Raw genomic sequence first — 24,329 nt, forward strand, 5'->3', positions numbered from 1 at the left:
CACAGTTTGAACTGGCTAAGAAGGTTGAGAAAGTGAAAACAGTACTTGAGAACATATTCTCATTATACTCCAAACTGTGTGACTCTTCATATTTCACACAAGAGACTAGCCAACAAATATTGAACCTAGAGAGGAACCTTAAGATATCAAGCACACAGTTAACAAAGGATCTAGCTCAAAGTGAGAAGCATTTTGCCACAATGCTTCACACTCAAAAGGAGTTAGATGTATTAACAACAAATGAGGCTAATATTAAGGCCAAATTGATATAGATACAGTCTACAATAACCCCACACATGGAAGTTTTGCATAAAGAGATGGCCTATGCAGAGAATGTTTTGAAGAAAGATCCAAATCTCTCTACATTAGAAGGCTTGGTACACCTTACAATAGAGACAACCATCTAGCTCAAAGCATTGGAAATTTCTTTAGAAAATTGGGATGCTTCCCTGAAGATTATAATGGAGGTAAATAAACCATTTTTGGCTAAGTATTCCATTCATTCTTAGGACCCTTTGACATAAGTGTCAAAAAGGGGGAGATATAATAAATATATGAAATAATAAGAATGGGGGAGATATAATAATTTGGGGGAGATAATAAATGAGACCCAAAGGAGGAGATAACCCAAAGGGGGAGATATACCCAAAGGGGGAGATATTCAAATTTTGAGGAGATTAAGCCAAAAGGATACAAAAATTGCAAGGAGATGTGTGAAAGGGGGAGCGTGTGAAAGAGGGAGTAGACACAGAGTAGACGGGAACAATAGCAAAGGAATGACAAGACAGAAAATGGAAATAGCATGAGACAAATTCAACATAAGGAATTTTGGATACAAAAATGGCACACTAGCTCAAGGGGAGTTACAAGTTTTGAGGTATATAGTTTTCTACAAAATTTTGAACAAGTCTTTGAAGTTTTGTACATATGTTGAACAAGATGTGTGTTATATTCATAGAGATCAGATTCATAATGCTTAGTTAAGTGTTTTTTCCACTCATGTCAAAGGGGGAGATTGTTGGTCTTAGATTGGTTTTGATAATTGAGTGTCAACACACTAAACCAATTTCTAAGATGATGCCAAGTATAATACAAATGTTGAGCCACAATATGTGCTGAGTTAGAAATTAAATAGGTGTCGAGTGAACTTCAGGTGTTGACCAAGATTCAAGTGTCAAGTGATAAGTGAAACAGAGTTACTATAGGAGTCGAGTGAGATAGAATTCCTATATGTGCTAACCATTAGCAAACAGTAAGTGTTGAGTAAAATAGAATCATCATATGAGTTTATGCCTTCACAAACTCAAATGTAAACCATTTTTGAAACTGACTTAAGATGAATCTCGAAGGATCTTAAAGATAAGACCGAATCTTTTACATTCCCTATGTAATCAGCATGTAGCTAATAAGGAAAATGGAGGAAGCATGCAACCAATAGGAAAAGTGTAAAGATTTGAGTGGGAAAAGAAGGATGAATACTGATCGTAGATTCATACCTAATCCTAAGTCTTCAAATCCTTTATAAGGAGGTTGATACCCCATAATTTGTGTGTGTGTGTAAGAGAGGTATATAGAATGCATGACAAAATGCTAGCGAAGTTCAGAAGGGTGTAAAGACTTAGAGAGAAAGAGTAGCATTGCAAATTTTAGTTGGTTAGAGCAGAGCATTAGCATTTCGAGCAGAGACATATCAAATTGGGAAGGATCAAAATAGACTGAGCATAACAAGGATCTAGAATCAATAATTAAAGATTGTGAGTCATCAGGTCAATGCATTCTAATACTTTCTAGCCATTGTATTAGGAATGAAAATCTTATGGAGATAGGTTGGTTCAACATCCATGTTGTAAGCCTTTAATAAGGTGATAAATCCTCTAAAAGGGTAACATTCCAAGTGAGTGTTTGTAAATCCTTTAACTAGGTAGCTTTTAATAGAGTGTAAAGCCTTTAATAAGGCCGGCCTTTCACAGGGAAAACCATTGGAAGTTGTCAAACTTTGTAACCTTAAATAGTTACATATTTTTGTAGTGATAATTTATGGGTGTCATCCCCACCCCAGTTTTACCTTCTCATTTTGGAGGGTTTTTGGGTGACCAAAATCTTGTTTTATCTAGACGTGTTAGATGCATGTGAATGATCTTAGCTAAAAGTTTTAAAGGGTAAAGTTAGTTACTTCTGATTCACAACCCCCCCCCCCCGCCCTCTTAGAAGTAAATCTTTCCATTTGTAAATTCCAACACTAAACACCTCGTGAATCATGTAAGGTAGCATCTACTCTCATGTAGGATAGACAATTCAAAACATCAGGTGAGAAGTTTCAAAAGCAAGACCTCAATCAACTAAGGCTCATGACATGATCACCACACTGTAGGGTGAACCTGATATATATGATATTGTTACCCCACAAGATATTGTTGATTATGTACATGAAATGGTTGAAGACATAGTCAGGAGAAAATAAAATGTCATTATTGAAATTAGTAGAAGAATATCCAGCCAAGGGATTAAAGAAGGATGAAGATGTTAAAATAGATACTGAGTTAAATACCAAAGGTTCAACATTCACTAAGCTAGCTCATGCACACATAACTGACCTTGCACCTATCACTAAAAAAATCAAATAATTTCCTAAGCTAGAAGTAAAAACTATAAGTAATGTTCCCATTGGCTCATTACATATCTTAGTTGATACTATTCCCATGGACACTAAAGGAAAATAAAAGCATATCGAGATTGAGTCATAGGCTTAAGAAACACAAGGGGAAGAAACAACAGACAATGCAAGAACTAAACAAAAGAATAAAAATGTTGATGATGGAAATGCTCAAACTGGAGGAGGCTCCAATGAGCATTGAGAAGATGATTCTACTATAGGTGAGCGAGCACCAACCCAAAGACCTTCGAGTGAGGGAAATATTGGGCAAGGCCAACTAGTAATTTTAAAGGAGAAAAAGAAAGTGGATTTGTCACTTTTGACATGTACACCTAACTACACATATAATCCTAAGTTGTTATACTTGACCACCCCAGGCCAACCAGAATGGAAGAAAGAGGAGAAAAAGAATGAAGAGAAAAAGATAGATGAAGTGGTCAGTACTCAACCAAGCATGGCTCTTGTGCCATTTGTACAACCTATAATAGTTTCTAATATTTATCAAAAGAACAAGGAAGATAAAACCAAGAAAGAAGTTGAACATGAATAAAAAATTCTAGAAATTCAAGTTCTTGTGCCAACTATAGAATTACTAAGTACTAGTGTTATTTATTCAAAAGGAAGGAAGTTGAAAGAGAAAAAGGAGATTGAACCAACTACCAAGGGAAATCCAGTAACATTAGATGAAGTCATAATCATACCGGACTACAATCCAAATAACTTAGATTTTGATGTTTGGAAATTGATACTGCTCTAAGCAAGAGGAAAGCTGAACAAGTGAGACTAAGGAAGGAGCATAAGAAAAAGTAAGTCTTGCACGATGCGAAAGACATATTATTAGATGTCATGCTAGGTATTGTTTTGAATGAGAAGACACCTATTTTAGATCAATTAGTACAAGTTATTGAGTAACTTAATGCACTAGAGATTTATACACAATATAAGCTTATGGAGAGAGCATACAAGAAGTTTGAGCATAAGGTTTTGGAGAGGTTTTCTAGTGAACTTTCCATGTGGGTAAAATTCAAGAGTTGTTATTTCCTCATATTGAGGTTAGGAAAAATCATATAAAGATGGACAAGGATCTCATAGCTATCCCAATCCTATCTATTTCCAGTGACATGACATATCTTGTGGTTGAATTAATGATAAAGAAGTAGAAAATTGAATTGGTCAAGCCAAATTGGGAAAATACAATGTCAATTATGTTGAAGAATCATTAGGAGTTTCTTGATCACTTTGGATTGTATCCAAAGTAAGTATTTTTCATGTTTGAAGATGTTTTGACATCAGTATAAAAGATGGAGTGACTTATATGATTATTGTCTATATGTTTGTATGCGTTATGTTTTTAAGGAGTTATAAGGAGACGATATAATTCAACAAACAAAAGAATTTTGAAAAATAGTTTCCACCAAGGAAGAATATGTATAGGGGGAGTTGTGTATATATTTGTGCATAATATTTTTGCCACTAATGTCAACAGGGGGAATGTTACTCAAATAAAAATTCATGTTGACAATTAGTATAAAAAGAGTGAAGAAGAAGAAGTGAATATGTTAGTTGGTGAACACTATATCACTATATTTCCTGAGCAATAAAGGAGGAGATGAATGAGTTTACTATTATAGCCAAGCCTAGTATTTATTGAGTTAATCAATGTTTTCCAAGCAAAGACATTACCAAGAAAGGCAGCTATAACTAAGCAAAGTTATCACTGAGCGATAGCATACAAGACAAGGTATTTACCTAGTGAAACAAAGGACATCTGAATGTTTGAATTGGAACTAGAAACTATGTGCAACGATCATACCAAGCGAGAAACAAGATTCCCACAAATTGAGACAAAGATTTGAAAGGATTTATTAGTGAGAGGGCATTGATTGTTGTATGGTTTCAAGGTAGAGAAATCCAATGAAAATACATAAAGGAAAAGTATGGAACATGGATTATCCTAGAATATTTATTTTGATCAATGATACATTATAGAGAACCTTAATTAGGTCATATATATAAGAGGAAAAAGAAAACTATAAAATGGACTATAAGGAAATGTCTTAAAGTTGTCATTGAAGCGAGAAAGAGGGGTATTGCTACTGTTGTTGATAAGAGTTTATGATTGAAGAGTTAAGCATCAAGTATACCAAAGATCAAAGATTCAAACAAAGTTGAAAGGTATTGAAGATCAGACACAACAAGGAGATATACAGATGAGAAGAAGAGATGTCTGATTGGCAAAGTAAGTTGCATTCCCAAGATCAATTTATTTCTATTTTCTAATCATTATAGTAGACTAAATCCTTTCACAAGGTAGACTTAACAATCTCATGTAAAATCTCTTAACTGAGTACATACTTAGCATAGTTTTGTAAAATCCTTAAAGAAGGTAGATCTTAGTAGATTATATACTCTTGATAGAGTAAGTCACCAGAAGTGCAAAAGACACTGTAGCCCTAACAAGGCACCCTATTATTGCTATAGTGATAGATTTGTGGGTACCATCCCCAATGTAGTTTTCCCTCTCACCAATGGTTTCTGTGTGACCAAATACTTGTGTTATAAGTTATTATTTATGTTTATGGTTTAATGGTTGATGTAATAGTAGAGTAGATAAATTTATTTCATTTACAAGTATTGTGGTTATTGTTATGAGATTACTAAGTTGTGAAAGAATAAGGGTATCGTTGAATTTTTTTAAGGTCAAAGTTTTAGATGATGCTAGTTCAACCACTGCCACCACCACCACCCCCCCCCCCCCCCCCCCCCCCCCCCTCCGCCCACCCTCAACATCCTACCTTTCCTAAAACTCCAATAGTAAGTGTTAGGGCCATTCGTTGTGATTATAGTCTACATTTCTACTTTAAGGATATCTCATTATAGCGCGAAGTATGTATCTGCTTTCTCCTCCTTCTCATGTCTATGTTATAAACATGAGAAGGAGGGGGGCATACATACACCCTCTTGGTACATAGTTTATGTTAACAATCATGGGGTATCAAATAGGGATTCTGAGTATGGCTTAGAATAATTTAGCCTTGGACACTTGGTATGCTTTCTAGGTTATTCTCAAACCCATGCATTGTTGCTTCATCTCTTTTCCAACACAAGCACATATGTTAAATCTCAAATATGGGTAACATGTACAAGATTGCTAAATCTCATATATGGATAACACATTCCAAATACACATGTTAAATCTTATACATGGTTAATACATACAAGCTCTCTAAATCTCATATATAGGTAACATATTCAAGCACAACAAACTACATTTTTATAGGATCATGCCATGGTGATACAAAGTACATTGATTTATGGATGGGACTTTGGGGGATTGACTAGTGGGTTACCACCCTATTAGTCTATTCAATGCAATATTTTACAGGCATCTCTTCTTGTGATTGATAATAGGGTGGTCACCCTACTAGGCGAGGTAATCACTTTTCTCTCCCCTTCTCTCCTTTTCTTTCCTACTAGCAGAGATAGATCCTGGATCTATGTTATTAATGATGTTTCTCTTGTATTTATTGTGTCATAATTAAGCTCTTGTAATAGCTTTCCAAATATGATAGTAGTGGGTGAGACATTTCTTTATTTGAGGTCTCTTTTACTAGCTTATTTGGGTTTGTTTTAGTACTAACCCCTTGTTGTGTCTTTGTCTTTTTGGCTTCTTTTTCTTTCTTTTTGCATCCTTCTACATGGATGTAGATTTAGAACCCTTGGTCTTAGGGGCGTGTTCTATTTGACTAAATGATATTCTATCACATTGTGATTTGTTGGATTCTTATGTTCTATTTCCTCTCTACTTTACCACGAGTGTGGGTTGACCCGCACTCTTGTTAAAGTGGGGGATAAATGTGTTGTCTTAAATTGGAAGTACCAAACATTTAATGATGGTTTAACATCTATTTAATGTGACTTCATTTTTTATTTTCATTCCTTCCCTTTCTTCTCCTCTCTCCTAGGTTTAAGGGTAGGACCTAATGGATCCTCTTCAAAGCTAGTATTTTCATGGTATAAAGATTGAGGTAGGGTCTAATCACTTGGGTCCTCCCTTGTCTTCATCCAATCACTCAAACCTTATTTTCTACATTGTAACAACTATATGTGGTGTTTTGCACTTGATTTCCAAGATTTGGAACTTGTCTCAGGACATCAAGGGAATCCTAGGGTTACTAGGACCTAGTTAGTAGGGATATAGCATGTCCTTGCCCAATTAGGGACACAATAAATTATTGCTAGGCCAATTGAGGATGCAGTGCATCTCTATTGGCACAATCAGGGACATAATGTGTCATTCCATTTCTAGATTGTTCTGGAGTGTCAACTTTTAGGTAGGTTAGCCAATGAGAGAAAGTTAATTTTGAGCCCTTTATAAACCCATCTATTTGCTCCAATTTTCATCAAACATTCATATCTCATCCATACCCAATCTATCAACCTCTCAAGTTCTCAAGATTCTTCAAGCATTTGAGGCATCCAAGAAAGTTCTCCATTGAAGATCAAGGATTCAAGCCATCGGAGGAGTTTATGCAAAATCTGATATTTTCAACATTCAAGAGACCCCTTCATAAATTTAGAGTCCTTTGCTACATCTTCTACATTCATCCTCTCAAGATCTACATGCATCCTCCCATTCATTCCTAAGGCAAGTTTGAAGCACATTCATTCACAAAGGTTTTGGTTTCACTTTGATTTCCCTTCCTAGGGTTTTTGAAGTTCAGTCAAGGCTATTGCACCATCATACTTATTACATTCTAAATTAAAGAACACATTTATATATTTACATTGCTTCATGTTAGATCTATCTTCATTGCTATCTAGCATTCTCTATTTTCTATCTCAAATCAAGGTTAATTCCTAAACTGAGGTTTGACCAAGGTAGACCCCCCAAACAAAAATCAAAAACCTTTTTATTTTGTAAGTTTTGGATTTGGAAAAGGCAAACATATTGAATATTCAAATCCCCTTTTTATATTTTTTTAAACTAAAAAATTAGAATAAGGTTCAAACATAATTGATTAGTGACATGTTGCTCCATTCCTTCAGGAGAAAGTTGACCTTGCTAGATCGCTGAACAATTTTTTGGTTTTTTCTGGTTCAACTCTTTTAGAGGTCAATGGGTAGCACTTTTTAGGTTTATATCTGCAAGGCATATCAACTTCCCTTTTCCATTTCAATTCACTTTATCGTTTCTTTATATTTCAATCTTATATTGCATATATACTTGCTTAAACCTTCTTGAGGTGGAGGTGCAGGAGGGAAGTAAATCCAAGTAATTCATTATTTTGCATTGGGTTATAAATTGATACTTTTTTTCTTTTTTTTATCAAACTTATCTTAAGAGGTGGATCTTGGTTTTTCCCCATTATTAGTTGTTGGGGTAGTTGATTCCATTTTCCCCTTTACATAAATATGGTTTGGTTAGTCAGGTTTAGTAGAGTAGATATCAAGTATGTTTAGCACCTTTTACATTATTATCAAAGAGGAAAAATGTGTTGATTAGGGGGGATAATAGGCATTATAAAGTATAAATGAGAGAATTTCAGTGAAAGGGAGAGTAACTATAGAATTAGTGAAACACAAGAGTGGAAACATTTTGTGTGTCCAAGTGTTGATTGATGTTGAACAGGTTTGTATATAAAGTGTCACTTTGGTAGAAAGAAAAATAGTGTAGAGAGTTTTGCCATCAATGAAAAAGGAAGAGATTATTATCATAAATAATATTGTGATGGAAAGTGGTGCTCATTGGTGTCATGATATAGATTTGATTGTGTGATAATTGGTTAATATGTTGTCACTCTTATCAACTTTTGACCTAGTGCTCCTAGTATTTGTCAAGAATAAGCATGATCATAAAGGTGTTGTGGTGAGTTTAAGTGGTAGTAATCCTTATGAGAGAATTTGGGATGTCTCTGAAGGTCCATGGTATGGTTTCTACTATTTAAGTGAAGGAAAGTATGATTTGAGTGTTGACAGTGCAACTGTTAGAATAGTCATTGACAAGCAATAGGTGATTTGATTGGTTTGTCAAATCTATGATGTATTAAGTAGAGAGATCATATGACATATTTATCAACATTATTCAGCTGATATAGTTATGGATGTAACTCATTAGTGTGACCAGTAAAGAAGGAAAGGTGATCGATGGACAATGACAGAGTTGCTGAATAGGTTTAAGTGTATTATGTTCTTGAGTAACAATTAGTAAATTGATGATTAGTGATCAATGATGATGGGTTCAATTGGGTCATTTGTGATTAGGTAAGGTGTCTTCATGATTGGAGGTGACAATTTGGCATCAAAGTATTCAATGATAACTTGTATAGAGAAGATTCTAGAGGAAGTATGTGTTTGGTCAAAACATGTTTGACCTCTTGACACAAAATTCTATGTAAATTGTTGTATTGGATAGTGTGGTCTTTGAAACATTTTTCATGGTTTGAGATTAGTCTTATGGTGTGTTGGATCTAAGAAAGATATTGATTTCAAATTTAGGGCTTGATCAAGTTGATGAACTTGAAATTCTAATATTTGTTGGTTGAAGCTGAAAAATTTGTTGTTAATCATAGTTGGCCAAGTATAGTTAAAGAGTGCAAGTTTTGATAAAACAAAGTTTAGTTGAGTATGTTGTGAAGCGTATTTGAGCTCCAACGGATCTACTCAAGCAAAGGTAGCACTATTCTACATATCAATCTTTTTGTTGTTCCCTAACAATAACAATAGTAAAATCCCTCGATTGGGTGGATCCTAATATGTCCTTTATTGTAAACCCTTTAATAGGGTGATACTTTAATTAGTGTTTAAAGTCCTTTAACAAGGCTACTCCTAGTAGGGTAAATCTCCTAATAGGGCTAAAGGTAAATCCCTCAACTAGGTAGAACCTAACAGTATATTTGTAAACTCCTAACAAGGTTGAGCTTCTTACAAGGTGTACTTCAAAAGAGTTTACAATTTGTGGGTAATAACACCCATCATGATTTCCACCCAAATTAGGTTTCCATGATACCATATATTTGTGTCTATTTTGTGCATGTGTTTGATGATTTCATTTAGTACTATTATATTATTCTTATAACAAGGGTTTAAAGGTTGAAAATTTGTTTCATATCTCACACTATAGATCATACACAACATCTCCCACAAACTAGGAAGGAGATCCCATTTAAAAGGTTGAAGAGAAAAAAATGAACATATTTGTAGTAACTTGGGTCCATGCCTAATTGGACCCCAACTATTGCTTGTTGTGTGAACTTGTTCGCTTCATTCAAACTAAAAAATTTAAACCATGCACTGACTTCAGTAGTTGCATTCAACTCTATCCCACTTGATGTGCCAACAAATACTATTTTATCCCTAATAGGCTTAAACTTGAATATGGGGAGCTAGGAAATTTTACAAGAGTGGGACAAGGTGCACCTTGCAACACAACCTACTCCTGTTTAAGGAGAGTGATCTCCTCAATCCCAAAAATTGTTTAAAATGTTACCACTTAAGCCCCGCGAAACTCAAAATTTCTTTAAGGTTTATTATCATTTTGGGTTGCAAAGTTTATAATCAACACTTATCATACATCATACCTAGAGAGAATCCTTATCTTTCCTAATCTCATCAAAATATGTTGTCAACTCCAAATCATTATTTTTCTCATTCTCTTATCAAATATCATATTGTGATTCATTTAGATGATGATTTTGACAATGTTGAAAGTATTGAGAATAATGATTATTTGTCTTTGATATTTTCTAAAGCATTTACTTTAGACCTCAGTGATACAAATTGTGATCCATCACTAGAGTTTGGTCCAATTTTTGCACTAAAAATATCTTCATCAATTATACAGCTTATAGCTCCTTTAGCACCTTGTCCACCATATCTACACAATAACGAGCAAGACTAAGAGGTGTATGATTTGCTAGACTAGTTCATTTGTGTAGTAAACTCTTTATTTTTGTATTTTTTTCTTCTAAATGTTGCATATATTATGTCATACACATGCTTTTTCCCTAAATGTACTCCTGTGTTATTTAATGGGGATGATGCAAAATATTTAGATCTTTTGGGTCTCTTCCACATTGACTTAAAAGAAGATCCTTTGTTCATCTTATGTTCTTTCATTCCATTCTAGTTGTGGTTCCAATGCATTTAGGGGATGGAGTCAATTCAAAATAAGCATATAATCATATTAATAGACATTCTTGTGATCATTTCCTTTGATTTGCCTATGTTTGGAGGCATTTAGCTATTGTTATGTACTTGTCTAAAATACATTAGTTTATATAAAAATACTTCATTGAACATTTCATGTATTTAATTAAAACATTCCCTATATTCCTTAACAAAGTACTTTATTAAGACATTCCCTATATTGAGATTCAATAATATGGATGTTTAATCAATGCTTTCTTAAAAATCGCATAAGCATGGAAAATTATGTTGCTCACAATTCTTTAAAAAACTAATTCAACATCAATCTTGATAATTAATGGACTAAATTTAGATTCACCCCAACACTACAAAAGTCTTATACCACAAAAATAACAATACAACATAAAGACTTTTATTTAAACTGGTTAATCTTTTATCTTTTTCTTTTTCATTAGCAACTTCTTTTATTGAAATATTCTTCAATGATATTATTAGATACTTGGGTGTTCCCTTATCCATCTCCCCCTCCCTTAAGGATACATGGCTTTGGATTAAGGAAAAAATTAGTAAGAAACTTAATAAATGGGATAACAGAGCGCTTTTCCTTGCCAGAAGGATCCAAGTCTGTCAAAAGATCCTTTCTTCATACAACATATATTACTCCTCTGCTTGGATGTTTAGCAATTACTAGGTTTATGAAATTCAAAAGGCTATCAGAAGATTCCTATAGTCTAATGGGAAAGGAAAAAGAAAAGCCCATGCTGTCAAATGGAGCTGGTGCCATGCTGACAAGAAACTTGGAGGGTTGGGATTGAAGGATCTCAGGTAGCAAGGGATCTCTCTTGCTGCTAAATGGATCTTCCAGGGCCTTGATGGTTAGGAACCTTGGAAGGTGTTAGTTAGGAATAATATTCAATCTGGTGTCCCTAGATAGGCCAAAACTTGGAAAAATCTCCCCTTTAGTGATCTTGTTGTTGGTTCCTTTCCTGTCTCTATCTAAGGTACTTGGGTCTTCAATCTATTTGGAGGGCTTGGGAACATGTTTGTGGCTACATTATAACTCTAGGTTTGATAACATCAATTCTTTGCATGGTGAATGTTCAATTTGGTGGAACTTCCATCACAATGGTAAGCCTCTTGCCTTAACCCTAAGCTATTCTACTAGATACTGGCATAATAAAGGGATTAAGTGTTTTATGGACATCTTGGAAAATGATAACCTTATAAGCTGGTAATTTCTTAGTAGTAATTTTGATCTCCCTAACTCTCACAAAAGAACTTTCAACATGGTTAAGAATGTGTGTGCCCCTCTTAATCTTCCCAGCAACATTGATGTGGACTCCCACAGATACCTCACCTTCCGTTGGGATGATGGATCCCTCCTCTCTAAAGTTAAAGCTAAAGAAATTTATAAGGTTCTTAATGGTGACTCCTCATTTTTGGATCACCTTAATTCCATACGGTATGCTACTATTAACCCCCACGACTAACAGAAAATTTTAGAAAAACTTTGGAAGTCTCTGATTCCCCCAAGATTAAATGCTTCAAATGGAAGCTCATGTTGGATAGACTACCTATTAGAACTCAATAAGGTGGCTCTAACTTGTCTTATTTGTAAAATGTTTGAGAGTACGAGGCACATTTTCTTTGATTTGTCTTTTGCTAGAGAAGTTTCGATGCTATTTGGAATTTCCTTAACTGAACATGCTTATACTTTTGATATCATATCTAGATCTATTCTTGGTCTCAAAAAAGATGCTAACCTTTTCTGGCATATCCTTTCCTCTTACATCCTTTCGTTTATTTGGAAATTTAGAAATGAGGAAAAGCTTCAAGGTAATGGCAAAGCTCTTACTGGGTTTCTTAGGAAACTCATACAATTAAAATTATTTTGTAGGTTTGCTATGTGATCTGGCTAGAGAAGGAGAAGCTGCAAAGATTTCTACACGATGGCCATGCCACCATGTTTATCTACGAAATGAAAAATGGCATTGAATGGGCCAACATTGTGGACAATCAGTATACCTTTGATGATGCTCTTAAAAAGCTGCTTAAGGAAATCAGGAATACTAGAGGGCCCTGATTTGATAAACTTGAATTATTTGCTCATATGCTGGAAAGGAAGAAAGTTGTTTGGATGGAGGGTGCTCAAGGATGGACCTCCTGTATTGAAGACTATAGTGATGCTATGCTCTGATTGCTATTGGCTCCTTTTTGGTGTTTATACTCTCAACAACTATTATCTATTGTAATGATTTGTCCTACTTTGTATTAGTTATTTTGTTGTGAACTTGGTGGGTTAAGGCTTCGCTTCCCCACTCCTCCTTTTGAACTTCTCTTTTTAGATCAATCGATATATAATTCTACAAAAATATTATTAAAAAATATGTTAATATTTGAATTAATTTTAGGAATGACATTTATTTTTAAAAAACATTAAAAAACAATCTTCATAATCAACCATAAATAAGTTTTTTAATTTATGAATACTATAAAAATGTATATTTAAATTATATAATTTCTAGAATTTAATTCAATTTTATTTTTATTCTTAGATTGTTCATTTTTTTTTTATTAAGTAAATTTTTATTAGAGATTATTCATTTAAAATTACTTTTCAAACATTAAGGTATATCTTATTATACAAACTACAATAATTTTTTATAAATATTAATAATTTATTAATTTTTTTCCCGTTAGTTATTAGAGTGGGAAGGTGAAGCTTAGGCTAAATAGAAGGTTGAAATGTCTTAAGGGTCAAAGACTCAAGGCTGAATTCTTTATAGTTGAGAGTCAACAACTAAAAAATATACTTAAGTCTAAATTTTTTTAGTTACTTATAGTTTTACTATACATTGTAGTAGAATTCATTTTAACTTATATTTTTATAACATAATTTTTATTCTAGAATTCCAATTTACTTATCAAATTATTTATTTTCTTGATTTTATCTACAGAGTAATTATTTTTGGTGATAAAATTCTATCAAGTAAATTTTTATTATATAATATTTATTTGAAATTACTTTTCAAATAAGTAAATATATCTTATCATACAAATTCAAATAATCTTTTAGAATATTGATAATCTATTGATTAATAATTATTATGTGTTAAGCTCGAGCATTATTATTAGTATATATTGTTCATTTGAAATTACTTTTCAAAAGTTAATATATATCTTACTTAATAAATGAAAATGACATTTTATAATTTTTTGATAGCCCACTAAATTTTTTCTTTGTACACATTGGATAGAGGAAGGTGAACCTTAGATTGAAAAGAAAGTCAAAGTATCTCAAGTTAAGAGTCAAAGACAAGGCTATAATTTGAAAAGAAGGTTGAAATCTATGAAGTTAAGAGTCAAAGAAGAACCTTAGGCCAAAAGAAAGATGAAATCTCTTAATCTAATTGTTAAAGAAACAAGGTTGAAACTTCTTCAATTGAGAATCAAGGACTCAAAAAGGTTTATTTGACAATCTTAATTTGACTTTTTAATTTTTTTATTATAATAGATTATTAATTTTAGAATTTAAATTGACTTATATTTTTATAATAGATTATTTACTTTTCTTGATTTTACCTGTCATGTAAAGTTTTAGTATAGATTATTCATTTGAAACCACTTTTCAAACATCAAGATACATCTTGCCATACAAATTAGAACAATCTTTTATAAATTTTGACAATCTAGTCAAAATTTCGTCTTCAAGTTATTGGTTGTGGGAAGACGAACCTTAGAAGAAAGAGAAGGTTAGAGATCTCTTTAAGTTAAGAATTGAAGGGTTTCTTTTGTTGAGAGTCAAAGACTAAGGTCATACTACTACCTAAATTTGATCATAGATTATTTATTTTTCTTTTTTTTTATCCATCAAGTAAATTTTTATTGTAAATTATTTATTTGATATCCCTTTTCAAACATTGAGATGTATCTTATTATAGATTTTTTTTTTTTAATATTATAAATATTTATAATCTATATGTATATAATTTTATCTTTTAGTGATTTTGATGGGAAAGAAAATCTTAGGTTGAAGAAAAGGTTAAAATTTCTTAAGAGTCAAAGACTTGAGACTTCAAAATTTCTAAAGAGTCAAAGACTTAAGGTTGAAATTATAATTATATGATAGATAATTCATTCTATAATTCAAATTGACATATATTTTTCTACAAAATTATTTATTTTTCTTGATTTCATCTATCAAGTTTTTTTAATTCTAGATTATTGATTTCAAATTGCTTTTCCAACATTTAAGATATGTCTTACTATACAGTTTAAAATAATCTTTTATAAATATTGATAATCCTTGTTTTAAAAAAAAAGTGTTGGATGCCAGAAGATGAAGCTTGGGCTAAAGAGAATGTTGGAAACTCTAAAGAGTCAAACATATACTCAAGGCTAAAAGTTGAGAGGCCTTCGACTGAAGAGAAGGCGGGAATAGCTTCAGTAAGAGTCAAAGTCTTAAGGTTAGAAGTTGAGACTAAATAAATCCACACTAAAAGTTGAAAGTTAAGAGGACTCGAGGACATACTTTAAGTATGACTTAGTCAATCTATATTTCTCTATTTTGATTATTCATATTGGCTTATATTTGTATGCTAGATTATTTATTTTTCTTGATTCTATCTATCTAGTAAATCTTTATTATAGATTATTCCTCTGGAATTTACTTTTCAAATGTCAAGGTATATCTTATTATACAAATTAGAATAATAATTAGCTATTAGATGTGAGAAGAAGAACCATCCATCTCTTAAGAGTCAAAGATTCAAGATAGAAAGATCAAAGACATCAATGATGAATTGTTTTAGTTGAAAGCTCCAATTGAGAATGAAGATTCCAACGTTGAAATCTCTTTAATTGAAGGTCACATTGAGAATCAATGAGTCACACTATGCCAAACCTCAAGAGTAAAAAGATTCAAGGCTGAAAAATCAAAGACTTTTAAGACTGAAATTTCATCACTTAAGAATCTTGTTTGAAAACCAAATCTTTAATTGACGATCATAAATTACAAAATTTAAGAAACAACAGTGCCACCAATCTGTGACACATCTCTGACCAAATCTTTTAACAATTTGATTCCACATAAACACATATATTGTCAAATTCTTAAATCATGGAGACCAATTTTTTTGGTTGAGCCTTGCATGATAATTATAGAAACCAAAAAGTATTGGAAAACCATATCCATTATCCACCATAGCAAAGGTTGACATTCCCTTTTTCTTTTTTGTTTGTCTATTGAAATGCAACCATCAAACATAAACTTTTGAAATCTTTCCCTAGTCTATTCCTCTGGTATATTCATGAAGAACAATAATCCTGAAGACATTATATCCGAAACACGAAAAAGGAAAAAATACCTGGTTAAAACCAATCTGCGAATCCCAATTGCCAAACAGCATAACCAACTGATTGATGATGAAGACCGCAAATTTGTTTTTGGTACAAAATTAGCAGTACGAGATTATCTAAACTAGCTATCTAATGTCTCTTTCAATTGGTACTGAAAAAATAGGGGGAAATGAAACGTTATACGCATTTAAATGATGAAGAAAACGACTACCTTAATCTTGGCTGAGCACTCCCATCAAAAAACCAAAAAAATCCCCTCAAAGTTCACAAATGTCATCAACATATCCCACGTATTGTAAGACCTAATGGAAATTTGTGAATCGCCGTTTACATTGCAGGTCCCTAAATTTGCAAATTGATGGCTATTTTAGCAGCATTTTAATGCAAAGATAATCCTAACAGTTTTTTGTATTTGTACAAGACTGGCGGAAGAAGCTTGTAATGTCATCTCCCACAATCTTTTTTGTATTTGAGATCTGTATCGGAGGGAGAGGGAGTATTTTTGGTGAAAACATGATTTTATGGATGCCAGCAGGGTTTTTTTTTGTTGAAACTTTTGGGTAAAGATTGCTCTATCTATGGTTGGGGAGGTTTTATTGAAGGAATTTTGAGGAAAGATTGCAGTGTAATTGGGTTCTTTTCAGCGGGGGAGGAAATCTCGAGGAAAGATTATAATGCAGTTGGGTTCTTTTGGTGGAGGGATAAATTTTGACGAAAGATTGTAATGTAATTGGGTTCTTTTTGGCGGGGAAAAAAATTTGAGGAAAGATTTGATTTAAATGAGCTAGAAGGGTTTCTTTGGGTAGGTATGTGGATGAATTGATCCATTTTGTTCAAGGGTAGGGTTTTTTCCTTTTGCAGAGAAAATGGGAGACGACTGCGTATGAAAAGATGAAATGACTTTTTTAGTGGGAAGAAATATTGCATTTGGAAAGGTATGTTTGAATCTTTGGCGCAACGTTTGATTTTTAGCGGCTTTAAATTAAAATATTGAAATTGATTAATGTATTAAAACGTATATCTTAGTGGGACAGATTATTAAGAATGCAATTTTGCAAAGATCCGAGGTTCTTTCTTGCTTGATACTTGGTGCTTTTCTTGATTTTAGTGGCGCACAGAATGGAAAATGCAACTTCGGAAAGATCTGATTCTTTTTTTGAATGTTTATTCGTTGGAACCCTTACTGTTGGGTTTGAAAATATGTGATTTTTGGAAAACGTTGCAGGCATTTGGGGGTTTAGACGTAACAATGTAGGGTAAATAAATGTATTAGGGAAGACGGGGTGGGAAAATAGGGTAAATGTTAAGGACTTTAATGTTTAACTTATAGATAAATGGGGCAAATAAATTCAAAATTTGGGCGAAAAACCTATTGTTATATTTAATTTTTGCATTTATGAAAATTTACGTGTGATTCTGTAGGACTATGGAAAATTGCAGGTCTGAGAATACTGGAGGTTTTTGAGCTTTGAAATGGATAAACATGTCACTGAACGAAAGGTTGGGGAAGAACCGGAGAGTTTAGGCTAAGTCAAGAAAATAAGAAGAAGATGGCGAAAGAAGAAGGGCAAAGAGGCTGAAAAATGGGGGAGAGGAGTTCAAGACCACAGCAGCAATTTGGGCAGCATTTAGGACTCTGATTTTATGTTTAAGGGAATAAAGAAAAATCAAGGTAAGGAGTGGGAAAACAGGGAAGATGAGGGAGACGTAGATTAAGTTCACGTCTAGCAGCTATCAGCTTCCATTTTTGGAAAATATGCGCTGTAGAGTAAATTCTCAGGCGACCAAGCTCACTGGTGGGTCGTCTGATGTAATACTGACAATGCAGATGAGAAAGGAGTTGAATGGAAAAATTTCTGAGGCTGAATTATCACGGGTTCGTGGATGTAAAAGAAAATGTGCGGAGGAAGCAAATGAATTGATTAGGGCTGTGATTAGTTCAGAAATGTTGAGTGTCAGTTCTGAAGACAGCTTAGAAAGCTCCAGTGAGGAACACAACAATTTTACGTCTGTTTCTCCCAGAGAAGAGGATTCAGAGATTTTGTCAGACAACACAAGCCCAGCAAATATCTTACTGGGAGGATGTAATAGTAGCGGGGGCCATTTAAGTGTTGGAATGGGAGGCAAAAACTTTAATGCTTCTCAGAGTATTGAAGTTTCCACGCTAAGGGATAAAAATATTAGTCAGAGGATTGGTTCAACAGAAACTACTTTGAAGAAGGGAAATGCCAGTGCAGGGAAAGCTGAATTTAGGGATCCCGGTGTCTCTGAATCTAGCAGAGGTCTATACAGTGCTGCTAGAACGTCAAAGAAATTGAAGGCTATGGAAAATGCACCAGAAGAACATAATTCGCAGCAACAGCATGGAATGGAATGGAATGTGGAGATTCAGTCTGCTTCACAGCCTTTTGCAGCTGTTGAAAATCTGGATACTTCTGATCAACAGGAGTCTCTCCAGGAATGTGGGAAGTCAGATAAATTATATGCAAATAAGATTACTAATTTCAAAAAGAATGGGTTTTGTTTTCATGAAAACAATGGCATTTCTGATGGAGTCTGGACTGATTTGAATGAATTGAAGAGGAAGCAGTGTCTTGATGGTCTCATTCAAGGAGAACAGAATAAAATACTTTGTGGTGAGGTTCATGTAAGTGATTCATATCTTGAGGATACAGAGGATATTTGTCAATCTACAGTTTTGGCAAAGAAAAATAACAAGAAAATGACAGATTCCATTGCTCAACCTCCTGATGGGGGTATGCTCTTAAGCCGGTTTGTACTTCCCCATACTCAAGAAATTAAAGTTTATGAGCTTAATGCTGATAATAACAATGAGAGTTCAGGGCATACAAATTGCTGTTTTTCCACATCCGCAAAACCAGGAGAAATCTTAGAACATTATGGACTTGAAAGGTCAGCAGAGCTGAAAGAGAAAGTGCTCAGTCTAAATCCAGAAGTTGATTTAAATGATGGTAACATTGCTAGAGATAAAACATTGGATGACAAGGATAAGGATAAAAACATGTTGGGAAATTGCAGGAGGCATAGCTCACCCATGCATGAGAAGATACCAGAAACTCCGAAGCAAGTGCCACTATCAGAGTTACGTAAGAGTCTACGGGAGCGTGCAAAGGTACGTCTTCTGGCTGCTGGTTGGAAGATTGAATTGAGACCTAGGATTGGTAGAGACTATCAAGATTCTGTGTATGTTTCACCCTCGGGCTCAGCTTTCTGGTCCCTGCCAAAAGCATGGAATGCCTTGAGGAAGAGTTTGGTTGCAAATGCAACAAAGAATGGAAATGCTCCCAATGCAAGGCAGTTTAAAGCAAACAAGAGGTCACTGGAGAGACGCATGGATTTTTGGTCCAAATTGGATGAATCTTTAATGGAGTTAGACTGTAGTGAGCAGAATTTGAATATCTGTTCTGGCAATCAGGTTAGTGATGCTAATCCTTTGATGAGCATGGTATTTACAGAGGACCTTAGATTATTAAAAAAGCTTAAAAAGGATAGAGGGGCGCAATGTGTAACGCAGAATGATATAGTCAACATTGATGATTACATTGAGCATTCTGTGCAAAGATGTATAAATCGACATTCTTGTCCATGCATAGAATATCTGGAGTCTGGGAAGGAAGAGAGTATGAAGGAAAAACTATCAAATGGTGGGGACAGAGAGACTATGTGTGGAATGATCAACCAAAGTGGCATGTGTGAGAAGCATTTAATTAGAGAGCATGGGAATGTACATGGGAAGGTATGCCATGTGGCTGGTCAGAAGTGCATACATGAGATGCTATTATCTCCTGCGAAGGAAAGCAGTATACCTGGGAAGAATTCTAATGCTGGGAAACAGAGCAGCACAAAGGAGAAGTGGTCACTTGTTAATAAGGAAAAGTGCACCGAAGAGAAGCTTTTAAGTGTTAGGGAGCTACGAAGCAAACACAAAAAGCTCCCTGATGGCAACGGAAAGAATCCTACGGAGAATCTCCCAAATACTGGAAAACAGAAGTTCACAGACAATCAACTTCCTAACTCTGACATAGAAAACATGCAGGAGATTTTTTGGGATTTCAGTGAGCAAAATTCTAAACACGAGAAGTTGTTGCATAATGTTGACAAAAGGGAGATGCACAATAAATTGCTGTGTGTTACTTCTCAGTGTAGCATCTGTGGAATGGTGTCACATGCTGGTGATTTAGAGGAAGATTATTCTTTTCAAAGAGAAAGAAATGGGATATTTGTAGAACAGTCTGCACATGCAGAGTCATGTTGTCATGAACATTGCAAAAAAAACCTTTTTAATGAGTTTCACATCATTCAAAAAGAGATCTTACATCATGGAGATGTTCAGCTGGATTCAAGCAAAACATTGGAAAATGCGGGGTCAGAAGGGAAGCAACAGTGCCTGGCAGAGAATAATTTAGTCGAACAAGAAGTGTGCAGAAAGTCTGAACATGAGGTTGCTGTTGAGCGAGAATTAAGCAGACAATTAAGCGAGTTAGAGCTTGGTAAGAGTTCAAATAGACTAGCGAATCAATCAGGAGGCAGACAGTTTGATAAGCAGCAAGCAGGCAAATTAGGAGGATGCTCAATTAATGATAAAGTAGGCATGATGGCTAAATACTGTAAAGATCCTGTAGCAACAAAAGATTGGAGTAAGGAGCAATCAGGCAAAATTTCATATGTATCACAAATAGGGAGAAAGTCTAAGTTAGCCTATCCACGGGTTGGGAATTCTGGAAGAAAGTCTAATGAATTGAAGGCAAGCAAACCTGGAAGAAAGTCAAAAGAATCACAAGTGGGCAGGCATATTAATAAATCACAAATGGGAAAATTTCCCAAGTGCTACATGGAACATGGTGGTATTGAGAATGAATCTAAAGCAAAAACAGACACAGTTATCATAGAAGATGACAATGCTACACTAGCATCCATCTTAAAAAATAGGAAGTGTACTTCATTGGTTGTGAAGGGTTCAGGAGATTTGTGTACTAAAAATAAGCTCGTGAGTGGGAAAAACATGTTTGCTTCAGGAGAAAAAAAAAAATCTCGTAGAGGTCGATGTGCTTTGTCAGTTCGCAGCTCTGGCAAGAGGGATTCTCATTCTAAAGGTCAAAGAGGCATTTCCTTTTCAAGGAAAAGGACTGTGCTCCGTTGGTTGATAGATGCTGGTATTCTGTCTGAGGGTGAGCCGGTACAATACTTGGATAAAAATAGCAACAGTATAGTGAAGCATGGCCGTATCACTAGGGATGGTATTCATTGCAAGTGCTGTAAGAGGCTTCTTACAGTATCAAACTTTAGTACACATGCGGGTAGCCAAATTAAAAGAGTCTTTTCAAACATTTTTTTGCAGTCCGGCAAGTCACTTACAATGTGTCAAATTGAGGCATGGTTTGCAGAATACAAGATTAGGAAAGGTGGCATGCGTTTCATAGATGTTGACGAGAATGATCAAAATGATGATGCTTGTGGGTTTTGTGGTGATGGTGGTGATTTGATTTGCTGTGACAGATGTCCTTCAACTTTCCACCAAGATTGTTTGACACTAAAGGTATGCCTTCAAGTTGAATTACACTAATTTGCTGCAGGTCTGCTAATGTGATCCTTTAGATAATCTTGGATATAGTTGTGTCAATGTTCCCACATTGAGTCACGCCACTGGACTTATTAAGAGGGAAAGAAAATAAAATAATGTTGGCAGAGTTTGAGTAACTGAAGGGAAAAATTCAAAAAATATGTTAAGGTCAACTGAATGTTCTCCTTGACAACTCTGATTAATCTTGTCCTAGCATACACTCAGATATTAAATTGTATCTGTGCATTTTCTCATCTACTTTATGACACTTAAAATTTCTGCTTCATCCTCTGGTATGTTACTGCCAATTTTGTTAGTATTCTCTTGGTTCTTTATATTTCAAATAATCAAAACGGAAAACTGGAAACATTTTGACACAGATTTTACTTTAAAGATTCCAGATTTCAACAATTCAGGATTCTGATCTGTTAAGTTTCTGGTTTAGATTGTGTAGAAGTTTATCAAAATTTTGGATCACACTCTGTGATCCATCATCGGGGTAGTAGAGAGCTAAAGAGAGCATAAAAATAAAAATGATAAGTTGCAAACAAGAACAGACTAGAAGGAGATGTGAGAGGTGGCACGAGGATCAAGTTCAAGGTCAAGGTGAAAGAGACGAGTAGGACAGGAGAGGAGATTAAAGAATATTTAAAAGACCAAAGAATATTAATAAACCAAAGAATATTAATAAACCAACATATAAAAACTAGCAAGACAAATAATGTATAAAAAATTATAATGTAGAGTTTAAAATAAAAACATATGAATATTGAAGAGCCTACAAATAAGCTTTTGTTTCCCATTTCTTTGTAAAAGCTGTCACTTCCTACATCAAATGTTCTGGGTGGAAGTGAAAGAGTTGAATAAACACTTTATTGTTCGCATGTTAACAACTCTTGTAGATTTCTCAGGATTAGTGGGCTGCATGAACAATGTAGTATAAAATTATAAATCCTCTCGCTGGGTAAATAGAGTTTAGGCTATTGAAATCATTTGTAGGGTTGGAATGATTCCTCCTGTTCTTTGGAGTATCGCCCATGTTGCTGGAATTTCTAGTGAGTGACTGTGTGTCTCCACCTGGTCTGTGATTGCAGCAGAACCTGGGTGCATGCCATCATTAGACAGGCTTCAAATCTGAATGAGTTAATACATGTCTAGTGTGCATTTGGGACCTGAACTCCATGAGCCGAAAATTACAGATGAATTTGTCTCCAAATTATCACTTTTCTCAAGAAACTAGTTACATAATACTAATTTACTTTTTTAATTGTTATATTATTTTCATTGTTGGTACATGGTTATCACTTTTAACTAGACCTGTGTGTAGGCTAGTTCTCTATAATATGTGTAATTGGCCTTATAGATTTTGATTATAGCATTCATTGCACTGATTTGTTGAGCACCAAGACCTTTAAATATACCCCTTTCTACTAAATTATATGTCAGCAATAGAATCACAATAATTGTGCCTGTTAATATGATGCTACTTAGTACAAGCCTTTTTTGAGATGTAGAATTGTATTTGCAAATAATTAACTGGGGTCATTGTATGCCAGTAGTTAGTTGATGCCAATGCTAACAATCTTCTCTCCTAAATTTCATTTTCTGGCTTTGAGTTGATTAAGATATATATATATATATATATATATATATATATATATATATATATATAAGTTGCTGGTTTGGTTTCTGGTTCATATGGGGGTTTGACATTCGCTTGAATATTATTTGAGCTGGGTTTGTGTTCGTTCGTAGAATAAATTTTTTATATGTAAATATATGCTGCAGAAAATAAGTTTATACACCACTATGCTAATATTAAAGCAATTTAGCAGCATACACCACCATATATATTCACGATTTAGTTTGAATAGCATGGCAAAAGTCAAATTACACCACTATATCAATGTTTCAGTTCAAAAACAGTAATGTCAACATTATTAATCAGTAATCAGTTATGTGATCAAATAAAAAAAAACTAATCAAAGAATTCATCATCATTAGGCAGATGCAGATAAGAAGCACAATTAGTGCTACTAGCATCAATAGTCTCAGCCATAGCCTCAGGATCAGCTTCAACATCACTATATATCTCATCATCATCAATTGCAAGCGCGTCAAAGTGGGCTTCAAACTTTCTAGACTTTGGTCAACATCCCATTGTTTTGCTTCCCCTTTTTGTAGGTATTCTCTTTGTGAGTTGTGAGCCTCAAGTTTGAATGCACAAAGACCAACTTATATGCCTTTGTGGAGTTTAGTCGGTTGTGTTTTATTGAGTGGATGTAATCACAATAAAGTAGGGTTTTCGGAATTCCCTATAGAGGGCAGGAACTGGAAAAAACCCTTATGACAGTAGAAGACAAGAAGCGGTTGAAACTAATGTGCCGAAAAGTCTTACAAGTTTGGAATGGGAAGGAATTTTGAAGAACAATATGACAAAATGGCAAATTACACCACTATATCAATGTTTCAGTTCAAAAACAGCAATGTGAACATTACTGATCAGTAATCAGTTATGTGATCAAATATTAAAAAAACTAATCAAAGAATTCATCATCATTAGGCAGATGCAGATAAGAAGCACAATTA

General features: G+C 34.2%; 1 protein-coding gene across 5 annotated transcripts in view; it reads left to right on the forward strand.

The window, feature by feature from the left end:
- The first annotated feature begins 16,718 nt into the window (after positions 1-16,718).
- LOC149528319 (uncharacterized) overlaps positions 16,719-24,329 on the forward strand; it is a 109,998-nt gene continuing 102,387 nt past the window's right edge. For 4 of the 5 annotated variants that reach the window (XR_016358457.1, XR_016358459.1, XM_089808718.1 and 1 more), the window contains exons 1-2: positions 16,719-17,094; positions 17,600-21,716. Coding sequence is in view for 2 of the 5 variants with exons in the window: in XM_089808718.1 (XP_089664844.1) it covers positions 17,916-21,716 (3,801 nt within the window). In the remaining 3 variants the exon portion in view is untranslated. Of the gene's footprint in view, positions 17,095-17,581; positions 21,717-24,329 lie in introns of all 5 variants that reach the window. The other variant, XR_016358458.1, reaches the window with a different exon arrangement.

The sequence above is a fragment of the Cupressus sempervirens genome, chromosome 11 (genome assembly GCF_028749045.1).
Source record: "Cupressus sempervirens isolate cs-2001-9-10 chromosome 11, ASM2874904v1, whole genome shotgun sequence".
NCBI lineage: Eukaryota > Viridiplantae > Streptophyta > Pinopsida > Cupressales > Cupressaceae > Cupressus > Cupressus sempervirens.